This window comes from Sodiomyces alcalophilus (assembly GCF_042370955.1).
Source record: "Sodiomyces alcalophilus JCM 7366 unplaced genomic scaffold ACRALscaffold_8, whole genome shotgun sequence".
Lineage (NCBI taxonomy): Eukaryota > Fungi > Ascomycota > Sordariomycetes > Glomerellales > Plectosphaerellaceae > Sodiomyces > Sodiomyces alcalophilus.
This window is the reverse complement of record NW_027263539.1, coordinates 1476742-1490367: the sequence shown is the minus strand read 5'-3', so window position 1 is coordinate 1490367 and position 13626 is coordinate 1476742. Positions and strand designations below refer to the sequence as shown.

Below are 13626 nucleotides of genomic sequence, written 5' to 3'. Positions count from 1 at the left end.
CACTCGTATTGTGCCTCATCAACACGATACTCTTGTGCGTCCTGACGAGGAAACTATTGTGATTTTTCGAGATGAACGTCCTCACGGCTCACCATGTTCGGTCCCTTGGTCGCGTGGATATTCGGCGTCGGTTTTCAAAGCCAGCTTACATTCTGTAGTACATGACCCCCAGCATCCCATCCCGAACCATACGACGCATTTAGGGAGAGAAGCAACAAACTTACGCAATAGGAACCAGGGCGTTCCCCTCGATAAGCACCCGAGATTCCCAAACTAACCCGTCGCCTCACTGCGGAATCCCAGGATACGACGAATCCCCTCTGAACATGCCGTCGTTCCACCAGCCGAGCAAAATACCCCTTAGTAGCAGCACGTCACCTTTGTCCGGTACCATTTGGTCACCATATCCCATCACCGGCGGGAACCTGGGCAGCCGAGGCGTCACCCCAAGAGAAACCACCGTTATCCACGGCATTGGTGGTCTGCTCCCAACCGGTATCGTTCCCCGCAGCAACGCCGGAATCCCAAGCACCAGGCATGGTGGAAGACTTGGCATTGCATAGACCACTTTGATCGGGCTTCTGAGCAGACGGGCTCCCGTTGGGCGCGGCAGCGGTGCCGCCCCAAGAGGCATCAAAATTGTCCGTGTTGGTTTTATTATTGGCTGACCCCAGATTCGTCACCGGATTTTGGGGGTTGGATTTCGTTGATTTCTTGGAACCACTGGAGGAGGCGCTGGAGCGGCGACCGCCTTTGCCGCTATTGTCGGCTGGCTCGGCCCAGTTGCCACCCGCAGCGGACTCGCCCCAATTCTCCGGTGGATTACTCGCACCCCACGACGTATCACCTTGCAAGTTTGTGGTCTGCCAGCTGTTATTGTTACCCCAGTTGCTGTCTCCCCAGTTGTTGTTTGCCTCGGGCGAGGCCTGGTTATGCCAGCCACCCGCATTTCCATCGCCCGTGCCGTTTCGAGGGCTGGATTGTCGCTGTTGGGCTGGCCGGGGCGACCACAGGAGGTCAGGATGGACGGTATCGGACTTGGAGGGGCCGGCGGCACGGTTGGCGGCATCCCGGTCATACATGGCCGGGCCTCGATTGTTCCTGCAACTACCATCCCAGAAGTCTTTGGTTCCCGGGCCCTCCGCGCTGGAGTTGAAGCCTTGGTCCAGCTTGGCGTATCGCTCGCGGCCTGCCCGGCTCCAGGGATCTGGCCGACTTCCATACGAGTACATATTAACATTTATAGGGAAAGCATTCTGACGAATGGTGTTAGCTTCCTTCGACATGTATTAATACTGGGGAGATATCAACTTGTGGTAGCGAACTTACCTGCGGGGCAATGTTGGAGTCCCGACCCTTGTCTTTGTTCTCGGTCCTCTGAGGAGACATTTCTTCAGCACCTTTTGCCCCGGACTGGTCAGGAGAAGAAACATTTTGAGGCGGAGACGCCTTCTCTGTCTCACCCCCGGTAGGTGTATCTTGAGCCTGGTGAGGCTCGGCGGCAGCGGCGGAACCGGCGGAATCGGTGGGCTCCGTGGGGGGTACAGTCGGCTGGGCAACAGGTTGAGGAGCAGGGCCAGTTGCAGTCTGAGCCGGGTTCTCTTGTGCAATGCTCGGAGGCGTCATCATCGAGGGACCGAACTTGTAGGGGTAAGGTATGTGACTCCAAGGCGACTGGCCCTGGAATGGGGCGCTGCCTGAGTTCGCAGGATCTGCGAAGCCGTAGAAGTACGGGTTCATCAGAGGATGAGGGGTGCCGATTGGCAGGGCAGATCTTGAGGGGTCTCGACGAGGGTACAGCATGCCGTTGGGGTTCCCGTACACAGGGCCGTGGTAGACACGAAGGACATTGTGCTGTGCGTCATGGAAGGCATTTGGTCTTGGGTCTTCTATTCCTTCGATAGTGTGCTCAACCTGCAGCACCTCGGCGCGAACAGGCATGATGAGGTTTGGCCGGCGAGTGTAGGAAGGAAGGAAAGCCTCAGGTTGCACTTTGTCCACCGCCTGACTCTTTTTGAGACGCTTCTTTGTCTTGCCCTTCTTCTCGGAAACTGTGTTTAATGCTTCTGTTTCGGTGTCGTCTCCTGCTGGCTCATTCAGAGGTCCAATATCAGAGTCAGGCGTCTCCTGAGTGCTGGGGTGCCGGCTGGATTCTTTGCTATTCTTTGACTTACCGGGCCGATTTGGTTTCGAAGTTCCTGCTACTACCTCTGGCTCTTGTTTTTCCTTTGCCTTGCCGTCTCCTTTTTTCTTCTTCTTGGGCTTCTGGTCCTCATCTTCAGGGGGCCCATCAACTAAGTTGTCTCCAGAGTCGCCAGAACTTTTGTTCTTTTCCGATTTTTTTGCCTTCTCGGAGGACGGAGAGGTGACTTCGTCATCAGACTCGCCCTCGGAAGTGGACGTGTTCGGATCGGGGACTTGGGCTTTGCTCTTTGTCTTTGTCTTTTTCTTTTTCTTTCCTTTCTCTGTACTCCTTTTAGGATACGTGTCCGACTGGACCGAGGGAAAGGTTTGGGAAGGTTATGAACTCACGAGGAGAGTCTACATGGGACGAGTCTGAAGCTTCCTGGCTCTCTTCCGTTTCAGAAGCATCATTCTCAGTCGGTGGATCAGTTTCGGACGTGGCGTCGGTGTCTGTGGTTGCTTCCGAGCCTAACGGTTCCTTGAGCGCCGATTTAGGGGGCTCCTTGTCGAAACGGACCTTTTTCCCTTGGGCGGGTTTCTCATTGGAAGCGCCAGATCGGGGATAGGTAATTTTGATTGTGTCCTCTTCCGACTCGTCGTCGGTGGACACTTCGACGCGGAACCGCTCACGTTGCTTGGTGCCACCCTCACGACTTCGGCGACGCCTCTCATATGCGCCGACGTATTCATCGACAGTGAAGCCGAGGGCCCATTCACAGATGGTGGGAATCCGTTTCCTGGTCATGGCTCTTGCCTTTGACTGGCACCCAGGTCAGGGAGGAGTAGCCTAGTAGAGTAACTGGACGACAGGCAATATGAGAAAGAGCGCATTCAAAGTAACGTTCACTTCCTTGCCTACCTGGTCCCTGGGCAGAGAGATTCTGTAAGGGATGGAACTACGAGTTCCAACAGGCAACGATGGGGGGAGGGAATAGTAAGGAGGAGGAGAGGACATATAAGGAAGGGAGGAAAAGGGGGTTGACGTATTGAGGTAGGCAAGACCCAGTGGCACGTGGGCAACGACACTGAAATATGAGGAAGGACCTACCATGAATGACTGCAAGACCGACACGACCCCGACGCATCTAAAACACTGTGCAATATTCCTCTATTTTAATTCATCCGTGAGCCCAGTTCGTATGATACCTAAGTGCCTAGGGTGGCAGGAATAGAGTAAGGTAGGGCAAGTGGCATAAGTGGTACTCAGGGACACGATGAGAGCAACGAGCAAGACAGTAGTTTATCCTTCTCGTTTGAGGAAGACGGGACAGTGTTCGCCTAGTATCCAGGTTAAATATGAAATCTTATTCTTTTCTCACGTAGGGATGATAGATTCACCTGCGTCCTCCACGACATTGAGGATAGCAGCAGGTTGAGTTGTTGACCGAGGGAGATTGATGTCTATATAATTCAGGCCACAAAAGGACGTCATAACCGCACTCTACATCCAAGACGACGGGAAAGTAATATTCCAAGTTATACGATGGCCTCGGCTTTCATTTTACTACTTTTACACCATGCCATGTCGACTATCAAGGACCAATGTTTCTCAGGAAACCGTGCCCAGACTCATGGCACCACCGCCTAACAGGAAGAAGAATTATCAAGGGTAAATCACGATCAAGGTCGAATTAAGTCGTCGAGACTAGAACTCATGGCATGGACCCCACCGTCCAATGATTCTGTACATCTCCTACGTGTTAATCCCTCCGATCAGCACCAATCAGTAGCCCAAATTGTCATATTCCACTCTCTAGTCCCCGGCGTAGGCGTTAGAGTCCCCGTCCTCAGCCTAGAGAATGTCTAGCGACTCATCCGCGACATCTTTTTGGCTGGATATCAGGGCATTCTGACCGAATCTCAATGTCAGTCATGTCTTTCTTTGGGAGAGAATTGGTGTACACTTGAACTTACCTTGATTTGCCGGGGAACCAAGGCTAAAAAGCATCAACATAACTGGGGAAGCCAAGAAGAAAAGCGCATTGCAAAGCGGTACAATCTTCAGCAAGGAAAACTCCGCCCAAAGAAACTCTGTCCCTGCTGGCACCAGCATGTCATCGCATGGGCAATCTGTATCTCATGAGTCAGAGTCTGCGCCCCAAGTAGTACTGCCCTCGGAGTATTACCTGCTCAAGCTGATCTCAACTGAAGCACCGAGCCGCAGAGAAGAGAGAACGATATTGTCCACCTAGTTGGGTAGACGGACGGCGTAGAAGTAGCCCGTGTCGGTGACATACCAGCGGCAGTCTCCCAGGTTATCGATGGTGAAACGATTGCGCTGGGTCCAGTTGCCGTCGAGCTCGCGAACAGGGTAGTAGCGAGAAGGATCGTCATCCTGGGGCTTGAAATCCTGTGGTTCGTAAAGGCCGTTGTTGTAGGCGTACTCTGCGTTCTCCATGGCGACCTCAGCGGCTGTGCGTCCAATGCCAGTAATGTCAGGAGGAAACTGAGGCTTCTGGGCGACAAAGGTAGCACCAGGAGGTCCGGCCATGCCCATGGCCGGCTGAGGAACCTGCACAACAGGCACGCCGTTCAGCAGTACGTGCTGTACATGGGCGGGCGCCGGGATAGGTCCCTGCATCAGGCCGGGCATTTGCTGCGTGGCGAAGATAAGAGGAGGACCATTGTTGACGGGCTGCGGAGCCTGACCGATGACCGTGACATTGTTGGGCTGGGGCTGTTATCGAGTGAATGTTAGCTTGTCCACTGATCAGGTAAATAGAAGAAGCAACCCCTGGATGCATGGCTGAGAGGAGACAGAAGAGTAAGGCACGGAGTGAACGGGTGCAAGAAATGAGACAGCAGAGATGAGGCGTTGGCCAAAAAATTGGATATGGAAATAACATCATGGCAAGATGGTGCAAGGCTGTACAAGACAGAGGAGGGGAGTTCGATAAGAGAGAAGAAGCTGGGTAACCACTTGGCTACATGAGTATCAGCTAACATTGGGTGACTTGCATTGCAGTGTGTGTATAAGAGGGTAACAGGCCAACAAGAGACGGCGTTGGGAACAATGGGGAGACCGACTTGCTGAGAGTAGACAGCGACACCGCCGTTGTCAAAGCGTGGAACATAAAGATGAGTCATGGGACCATATGTGGTATCGGGGACGGGGGGCTGGAAGTGCAGTCCATCCGGACGAGGAGTCTGATAGTCGCCCATATTGACTTGTTCCTTTCGCTGCTTTTGCTGGCTGACCTGAGGAGGCACTGGATGATAGAAAAGAGGATTCGCGTTTCCCTGAGCCGCGGGTGCGAGGTTAGAATGTGCAAATGGAGCTGCGGGAGACCAAATGTGTGTCTGGGGTGTGTTGTTGTGAATAGCTGGGTTGAGGTAAGTGGAAAAGTGAGGTTGTGGGTAAGGGTAAGAGTTGACAGATCGAGATGGGTCGGTCGAGGTGTGAGTGGTGAAACCAGACAGTGCGTTGTTTCCCCCTTGCGCTTCCTCGCTCGGGGCAGCGGCAGGACCAGTTGTGGTGTTTGCGTCGTTGTCGACAGCAGGAGCAGCAGGCTGGGTACTCGCTCCTGCCTGGTCAGGGGCCGTAGTAGGGGGAGTAGGGGCGGGCTCAGATGGGCCTGAGGCTGCAGTCTTCGTGGAAGGCGCAGCTGGGGTAGCACCAGACGTCACGGGTTCACGCCGGGAAGGAGCGGCACCTTCCTGCTGCCTCGTTCCGCCTGAGGGACGTTCTGTAGACGGAAGTTTCTGCTTCTCCGTCCGGATCGGAATTGACGTGGTATTCTTGGTAGAGTCAGTGTCCTCCCGACGGAGATGGCCACTTCTCTGTTGGCTCGCGTCTCCCTGAGACGACTTGGATCTGTTGATATTCGGATCCATGGTAGCGAGAGCCAGATGTGTTGCCGTAGAGTCCCCCTTAGAGTGGTTCAGAGCGGTTGTTATGGATGACCTCCGGGAGGCAGATGTTTGACGTCCTTGGAAAAACGAAGCACCTCGAGGGGGTTGTGTATGAGTGTGGGATGATGATGGGATGTGACGAGAGAGAAGAAGAAGGAGAGCCATAAAATAACCTGCCGCGAGTCGAGGCCAGCAGGCAAGCTTTGCTTATCCAGGCAGCGACCAACTTATGCGTGGGCTCTGTGTGTAGGGGTAACGGAAGGAAAGATATCAGGAGGCTCGCTTATTGTACTTCTCCGTCTTTTCTTCCTCTCACTTCCCTGACAAATAGGTAGGTAGTCTTGGTGGAGTCCGAGTAACAATAGCGAGGCCTGAACGAAGATCACTTGCTCTTCGTGCCCTCACACAGGTTATGGAAAAAGGGGAGAAAAAACAATAGAATCCTCAATGTGACTTTCCACTTGGAAGTCGCCGAAGGGAAAAAAATTTGGATATTCTTCAAGTGATGACGAACAAGAATAGGAAAGAAAAAACATGGATACTCACTTGAAGCACGTATGCAACGCCCTTCACAGGACGGCGATGCCCCTCTTGGTCTGCATTGTCGTCCTCGTACACGACTTCAAAAGGCCAGCAGGGGAAGCACATGGCGAGGATTGCGCGTTGGCGTTGGTATTTGGCAGACCTCCAGGTTAGATAGTGGCAGTTGTCGTACAAGATGCACAGCGGATGGCGAATCGCAAGCTGACTGGACTCTCAAACAGCTGGGTGAAGGCAACGTTGGACCTAAACAGGAAGTAAGTACTCTAGTTCTTTGGTAAAGAGTGGATGAGAAGGCGAGATGGGAAGGCGGTGATGAGAAGGCGGAAGATGAAACGAGCTGCTGCTCCCGGATGGTCCCTCGTTTGATAAAGATCGGAAAATCAGACGTGGTAGAAGACGTGGTAGATGTCGTCTTCTTCTTGCCAGTCGATCCTAACCTACCCTAGGTATTCTGGGAAGGTCACCTCAAGTGGTCCTTTCCTTCACCGCCAGACGCTCGACGGGTATCTACGACTCCTTCGTCGTACAGGCGTAATTCACGAGTCACCTCCCATCCTTCCACGGCGAGGAACAACTTGGCATGCCAAACAAGCCCAGCCGTGTTAGCACAAGCCGTACAAACTCGAGTCTGCCCTGATACAACAGACACTAGATCCATATCACAGTCCATCTATACCCAGGCCTGACGATAGTGTAAGTTATTTCACGCCGAGTACCGGACAAAACCCACGTCCATTGGTTGTACTTCATGACCTAACATTACCTCTGCCCTCTCTAATGGCGCCTGTGAGGCGAACCTGCTTTAAAAGGGGTATAGTGCGAGTGTTCTGCAATGATCGTCACACTCACCAGACTATGTGGACATGCCCGTCAATGCGGACTTGTTTACCAATTCAGAAGTCCGTAACATACGTGAAGATCCAGGTCCCGTCTCCCACATCTCCACAGCCGGAAGCGGAAGAATTCGCACCTTCAGGGGAGCGGTGGTCTTCCTCAGCAACTACGTGTTTACTTACACTTGTCAGCCAGCCACTTCGATCTTGCTATATGGAAAAAGAACCGACGCTCTCAGATGTCGCTGAAGCCGTGATCAGCAGGGATGGCAAGCAGGACAAGATGACCTCGACGTGGAAGCGAAAAATGTAGAGGGTGACGTACTGCTACAACTCTACCCAGAGCAGTTGGCAAGCTCTTCTCTCGCGCGTGCGTGAAAGGCAGCCTCTTCTTTCAAGGCACATCTCTCTCTCTCTCTCTCTCTCGACCTCATATCCCGGACCATGGTAGTCAGTCACACCTGTGTCCAAGTTCTTCGATCAGTGTATGGTCGTCTCAATTAGCAACAGGTGCTGTGATCTACTCACCTTGCAGACCACGGGGCAGAGCCTATGAGCCTTCAGAATGAGCTTCCGGAACGTATCTTTACCTGTGGTAAGTGACAGAGGCTCCTTGCTGCTATCAACCACCGGCCCTGACTGTTTCGTATCTGCCGACGATTCCCCTATACCTTTGCCATGGACTGCATGGTCGAAGGCGGCTCTGGGTCTGGTAGCCTTAGTATGAACTTGGAGGACGACTTATTCAGCTTCCCTCATAATACAGTCGAGCGCCTCGATGTATTTCTTCATGCTGCGCTCCAGATCACCCTTATCGCCACAGTACCTCGACAACCGCTCCGCTAAAAAGTTTTGGGGAATGACACTGAGGGTCCGCCATGCTGGGATTAGTTGCTGTTGACGTGCCAGAGGCAGATGTCTGACGGTATGGCGTCTTGCTTCCGTGTCCCGCTGCGGCTGTGCGGCAGCGGTGGAATTAGACAAGACGGCAAAACATGAGAGAAACATGAAAGTAAGGAACGCATCGACAGCGGAGGCAGCAACCGGATAATGATGAGAGCCGGCGACGCGGAATCCGCCAGGCAACGCGACTAGGAGACAGATGTCGATCACCCCAACTCATTCTTATCCCCCGGCACATGGTCCTTGCATGCCGGCGATCGAATTCTGGCACTCGGGAACTTCATGGATCACGGGGCTGATCAAAGCTGTCTTACATTTTCAACGTAGTAATCCGAACGCCCGCAACCATCCGACGCGTTCTAATGCTCTTCAACACTGGCTTAAGTAGTATACAATGGTCGGGTTATGTGTTCCAGAGGAGAGATCGTACATACGTCCGTCCGTTTCTGATGCTCCGTTTTACCCCCTTAAAACTCTCTCTGCCTTCCTACTCAAACATGTCTGGGAGTACACGCATCGTGCAAGCCCGGTACGACCCGAGTCGACAACAAGTGCGACTCCATAAATCCCCGAGATTAATTAGGAGAAGATGTAGTAAAAGGAATTGGGTGATGATGGTGTTGATATCGTGTTACAATGTAGCAAGCTCTTCCTCGGCCTGCTGGGCGGGAGGGGAGACGAGGGTTGTCCGAACAACCTGAATTGGGAACTGTTAGTGAAGAAGCTCTCTGGTATGGTAAAGACTAGTTCACAAAAGAGCTCAACTTACCGCCCATGCTCCCGCGACAGTTGCGACAATGCCGCCGGAAATCAGCATTGGCCGAAGGCCTTTCGTGCTCTTGAAGAGCATACCACTAAGCCCGCCAGCAGCGATCGTGCTCGCGGCATCATGCTTCCCTCTGAAATGACTAATGGCGCTGTTGATGCAGTTGTATGTGATGGCGATGACGCCAGCAGAGTTACCGAGGAAGGGACCCCGGCGGGTCATTCCGTTCAGAACCGCGTTCAGCCTCAGCTTGGGCGGCTGTCCGACGGACCTCGACAGGCCTTCCCGCATGCCCAGCGCGCCTCCGATACCCAGAGCGCTGAGGTATGATATTCCCGTTCCATAGCATAGGTCATCTGTGAAGCCCCGCGATGGGATGACCGACTGGCTGCCGGGGACTTGGGAGAGAGCGCCGTCTTCAAGTGTGAGGTATTCGAGGGTGTCCTTGTTTAGGCCAGCAAGAGGGTGGAGTTGAGAGGGGTCCGTGAAGGATGAATTCTGCAAGAAGGCCTCAACGCCTTGCCCCGCTGACGGGTCGAAGTGGGAGGAGGAGGAGGAGGAAGTCGTAGGCGTCTGGAAACTAGTGTGCGGCTCGTGTAACGGCGCCGAAGGTGTGGCCGAATCTTGTCGCGACGAGGACCTTTGTCCTGAGAAGACGTTCCAGAGAGAACCCATGGCGTGAGCTGTCTTGTTGTGTTGCGGTCCGCGGCTGTGGTAGCTCGAGGCTGTGGCTAAGAATGGATGCACAGGGGGTTGAAGAGTCGGGCTCTATGAAGCTTCTCAATCTTGATTCGGAGAGTCAAATTTTTTTGGTTGCCCCAAGTTCGACCAGTTGATGGCGCCGTGGCAGGTACAAGGTACTTGGCATCGGTTATTTTTCGGCCAAGGACTTACCGGTAGATCAACATGACAATCGGGTTTAGGACGGGAGGGTCTCTGCTTACTCAGTTCTTGCTCTAGTGAAGTGGACGTCAACCTTTGTCAAATAAGCCCTTCATGATCACAGATCACAGATGCCAGATCTCATCGAGTTGACTCGCGTGTTCAAGGCACAGTTTCACCATTATCAAACAAGCCGATGAAGCTGATTCGCTTGTTTGCTTTTACGCGGGATGCACCTTACCGCTGGTCTAGATTCTCCTGATCGCCTGGGCATGGCTAACATGCTACCTGCCTCCTCCCCCGGCCATTGCTGGTATGAGTCCTAGGTGATACCCGCCATCTCTTCGAACAGGTGCGACTATTTAAGGCGAATGCTATTAGGCCAGCTCAGGTCCTGCGAAGCCGCCAGCGGCTGTTAATCTTTGGGCAGAGTGGTCGTCACTCCTTATCTGGCTATTTGACACTTGCGAGCACCGGTGGTAGGACAGGCGTTGGTCCAGCGCGTTCCTGCCGTAACTGTGCAACAAACAACTCTCTACGTGAGGTATCGCCCCAAAGAGGCTGGGAATTGTTGATGTGATCTAGGTCGCGGTCCGCTTTGGTGAGACTGTTGTACACAGGCGGGGAGTGTTTTGGCTAATATATGCCTTTGGCCACATCCCAATATCGATTGCATCCTCTTCTTTCGTTTCTATTTCCTTTGAAAATTGCCTTTCCCGGCGTATTGGGCGGTTGACAATCATAGCCTGAAACGAAGATTCTACGCTGCCAAGCTGATGAAGCGCTGCCGGACGTTGACCGTTCGTCGCCTTCAAATATTCCCAAGCTTCAGATCAACACCATGACCGTGCTTCGTCGTGTCAGTTTGGGTACTTGGATTCTACAGGTACATTCAAGAACTACCAGGGTTGGAGAAAACGTGGTGCTCTCGACTAGCCCTAACAGTCGGTGACCTAGATTATCTTCGCCATTGTGGTCCTGGGGATATGTGCCGATCTGATGAACATCCAACGCCGAGGCGAGCCACCGATAACGACGAAGTACGGTGTCTTCGCCGCCGTCTTTGGCCTCATCGCCGCCGTACTCGGGCTGGTTGCGCTTTTCGTCGACGCCATCCCAGCCAGTTCAGTTGTGTTCCTTGACGCAGCCAGCGCCCTTGTTTTCCTGGCAGGCGGCATCGTATGTAATTAACCTCACCCGACACAACTCTTACGGCGACTGACTTTCCAGGCCTTTGCTGTGGGATTGAAGGGAATAAAGTGCGAGTTCGAGGATCGCGACATGGCCGAGAAGCTGTACAAACATTCTCTTGTAGGCCTCGACGTCTCCATGGACGTCTTGAGTAATTGCAGAAAGGCAACAGCGAGCCAGGCGTTGCTGTTTGCGACGTGCGCGGTTGCTCTTGTCACAGTCTCGCTGGGCTTCTTGGCCCAAAGAGACCGACTGGTTGGAAACCAGAGGCGACTTCATGTTTGATAGCAGCCATTGCTGTTCAACTGACAGCAGTTCAAGTGGCAGAAAATGGAGTTGCGGGAGGCTTGGGCAGATGTACTGTTCGCTTCTTGAGATTCTTAGATATTTGGAAGAACCAGACATCATCCTTGGCACCGATGCTAAGCAACGCCAGCGCGTCACGAAACTACCGCCCTGGAAATTCGGCGCGTTCGAGGCTGAGGGTGATTCAATAGAGACAATTACAAGTGCGGTCGATTGACGGTTCCGACAGTGGGGGGCGGTTAAGGACTGCAACGTCTCTACGCCGCTGATATGACTCCGTGGTTATCCGCAGAGAACATAAGCCAGCAAAACAGTGCGCAAGTTGAGCAGCGTAGTCACTAGACACCGAGCACACATTTGATTCATTATGGTTCAAGGAAATAGACCCGGTTGTCGTGTCCGAGATACCCCTTGTGCCTCAGACGTGGAAACGGTCTACGGCATTTTAAGAGCATCACGGTTGCTTTCGGGGGCTGGGAACGGAAGGAGACCCATATTGGAGGTAAGGCCGAGTAACCCTCAGCTAGCCGCAAATGTGCGGAGCCGCCGTTTAGAATTAAAATACACATGACGGTGTAAGTTAACCCAACTGATGATGAGGAGAGAAGAAAGAGAAAGAACAAGATTTGGCGAAGTCCGAAAAGCTTTTATTTGGAAAACGTAGTGGGGCAACACTCAGGCACGGGCCATGCGGTCCGTAGTTTAGCCGGGCTGGCTTACTCGCCTTACAAAGCTTACATAAGGTTCGTGCTGTGAGAGTTCCGTTCCCATATCAACCTTCCTAAAATAAGCGAGTACTGCACTCGCTTATTATCAACAAGCTACATCGTACGTAGCATCTCAGGTAAAACTACAATGCACAACAGGCTCTAGACACTTATTCATTTATAACCTTCCTCAATGTTCTGGAATAATCAAACCATTGGGTCAAGGAATAGCAGTATTATCTAAGGCCCATAAATGAGGCTGCAAGGCTAGTCGCACATGAGTTTGTATATATGCAGCGAGTTTACGTTGTATATTAGAATATGGGGAATCACGCACGGCATCATATCTTCGCACCATTTGACACCACGTCCAAATTTTGCGTACGTACTTGTCGACGTGGTTTATATAATATATATAATATCTATCCCTCGCTCCATCTCTCTTTGCGTGTCTCCGTTTCATCTTCGGGAAAGGGAAGCAACTTAATTCATCTAGGTATCTGCCCGAATACGGACGCCTCTATGATAAGGCACCAGTTTCCGCCGATGTCGGGTAAACCTACCCCGCAATTCATCCTCGCGATTTCTCATGAAACAGCTCTGGAAACGTATTTTCGTCATTGCCGATGGTGAGAGCTTCACTCCATATCTATGGTTCTATGGTCACCTTAGCTACAACTGTTCATGAAAACCTCTTCACGTCTTGGCGTGAGCCTTCCACCTGCCCAGGCTATACACTCCGGTTGAACGAAGATCAACCCAGCCTGTTAGCTGTCAGCTCGGCCGCCGCGGTCTATAAAGCGTTATGCGATTCCGTCCTGTCTCAGAAGTCTAGGCAGATCAGCGGACCTTCGAGATCCCAGCCAGGTAAGCGAGGATGTGGGATTCCAGTCATGATGTGCAATAGCTTGTTCATGCTTCTCACCGACACTTCTCCCTATATCAATGTGTACGAAGGTACGAAGCCTTTGTTGAAAAGGCTCGCTGCTCCTTGGGTGCCCTAATCCCGTCGATCAAATGACGACAAAAACGATTCCTCGCTGTGGGCATATCCTCTCTATGGCTCACCTGGATAATTTGCCATGCACGCCGGACCTCTTCGATATTGCTTTTCTCTTCACCCCACACGGTCATGCCAGCCAGAGAGGATCAAGGTACTTAGATTCGGTCTTTGGGCAGACCTACATCCGCATACTGTCACCAAAACAGATAAACTGATGCCTCGCCCGGCCGTGTTTCTCGTCCGGCCAACGCAAATCTTGGGTGGGGTCATCTGTCGTCCAGGGATTGTTGGGACCCATCCTTCGCGACGGCTGTTCTCTTGAACAAACCACACTCTTTCGCGCCGCTCGTGGTCCCGCCTGTTGCGCAGGCCAACAGGGAAAGAGATCACGATCTTCCCCACAGCGTTTGGGTACAGCGCTCCCACAGACCTGTTCCGGTTTGTCTCGACGGCTAT

General features: G+C 52.7%; 6 protein-coding genes across 6 annotated transcripts; 3 read left to right on the top strand and 3 right to left on the bottom strand.

Moving 5' to 3' along the window:
• Positions 1-398: 398 nt before the first annotated feature.
• Positions 399-2929, bottom strand: ACRALDRAFT_1072618 (uncharacterized protein; the record flags this gene model as incomplete). The annotated part of the gene is made up of 4 exons (XM_071018003.1): positions 399-1256; positions 1330-2051; positions 2175-2465; positions 2533-2929. The coding sequence occupies 4 exons, from the start codon at positions 2927-2929 to the stop codon at positions 399-401; spliced, it is 2268 nt and encodes a 755-aa protein (XP_070871809.1).
• A 469-nt stretch (positions 2930-3398) lies between these two features.
• ACRALDRAFT_2022612 (uncharacterized protein) lies at positions 3399-4333 on the top strand (the record flags this gene model as incomplete). The annotated part of the gene is made up of 8 exons (XM_071020101.1): positions 3399-3454; positions 3508-3555; positions 3599-3793; positions 3829-3868; positions 3902-3940; positions 3992-4080; positions 4121-4237; positions 4273-4333. 8 exons carry the CDS (start codon positions 3399-3401, stop codon positions 4331-4333), a joined length of 645 nt encoding a protein of 214 aa, XP_070871808.1.
• Positions 4334-4372: 39 nt separating this feature from the next.
• On the bottom strand, positions 4373-6018 carry ACRALDRAFT_1072617 (uncharacterized protein; the record flags this gene model as incomplete). The annotated part of the gene is made up of 2 exons (XM_071018002.1): positions 4373-4861; positions 5212-6018. 2 exons carry the CDS (start codon positions 6016-6018, stop codon positions 4373-4375), a joined length of 1296 nt encoding a protein of 431 aa, XP_070871807.1.
• A 1338-nt stretch (positions 6019-7356) lies between these two features.
• ACRALDRAFT_2022610 (uncharacterized protein) lies at positions 7357-8128 on the top strand (the record flags this gene model as incomplete). Its single annotated transcript, XM_071020100.1, has 7 exons — positions 7357-7365; positions 7432-7721; positions 7756-7782; positions 7812-7859; positions 7885-7922; positions 7960-8011; positions 8110-8128. The coding sequence occupies 7 exons, from the start codon at positions 7357-7359 to the stop codon at positions 8126-8128; spliced, it is 483 nt and encodes a 160-aa protein (XP_070871806.1).
• Positions 8129-8584: 456 nt separating this feature from the next.
• ACRALDRAFT_1077904 (uncharacterized protein) lies at positions 8585-9892 on the bottom strand. The gene is made up of 2 exons (XM_071018705.1): positions 9085-9892; positions 8585-9012 (listed from the first exon to the last, which is right to left on the bottom strand). The coding sequence occupies exons 1-2, from the start codon at positions 9754-9756 to the stop codon at positions 8947-8949; spliced, it is 738 nt and encodes a 245-aa protein (XP_070871805.1). The 5' UTR covers positions 9757-9892; the 3' UTR covers positions 8585-8946.
• Positions 9893-11494: 1602 nt separating this feature from the next.
• On the top strand, positions 11495-12041 carry ACRALDRAFT_2037502 (uncharacterized protein). The gene has a single exon (XM_071020834.1). It carries the CDS (start codon positions 11510-11512, stop codon positions 11675-11677), a length of 168 nt encoding a protein of 55 aa, XP_070871804.1. The 5' UTR covers positions 11495-11509; the 3' UTR covers positions 11678-12041.
• The last annotated feature ends 1585 nt before the right edge of the window (positions 12042-13626 follow it).

What these genes read in the sequence shown, in the direction of transcription:
- ACRALDRAFT_1077904 (XM_071018705.1), bottom strand. Translation starts at nt 9,756, where the DNA reads ATGGGTTCTCTCTGGAACGTCTTCTCAGGACAAAGGTCCTCGTCGCGA. An exon ending in CTGTCGCGGGAGCATGGGCG is followed by an intron (nt 9,013 to 9,084) that starts GTAAGTTGAGCT and finishes TTCCCAATTCAG; the next exon opens with GTTGTTCGGACAACCCTCGT.
- ACRALDRAFT_2037502 (XM_071020834.1), top strand. Translation starts at nt 11,510, where the DNA reads ATGTACTGTTCGCTTCTTGAGATTCTTAGATATTTGGAAGAACCAGAC.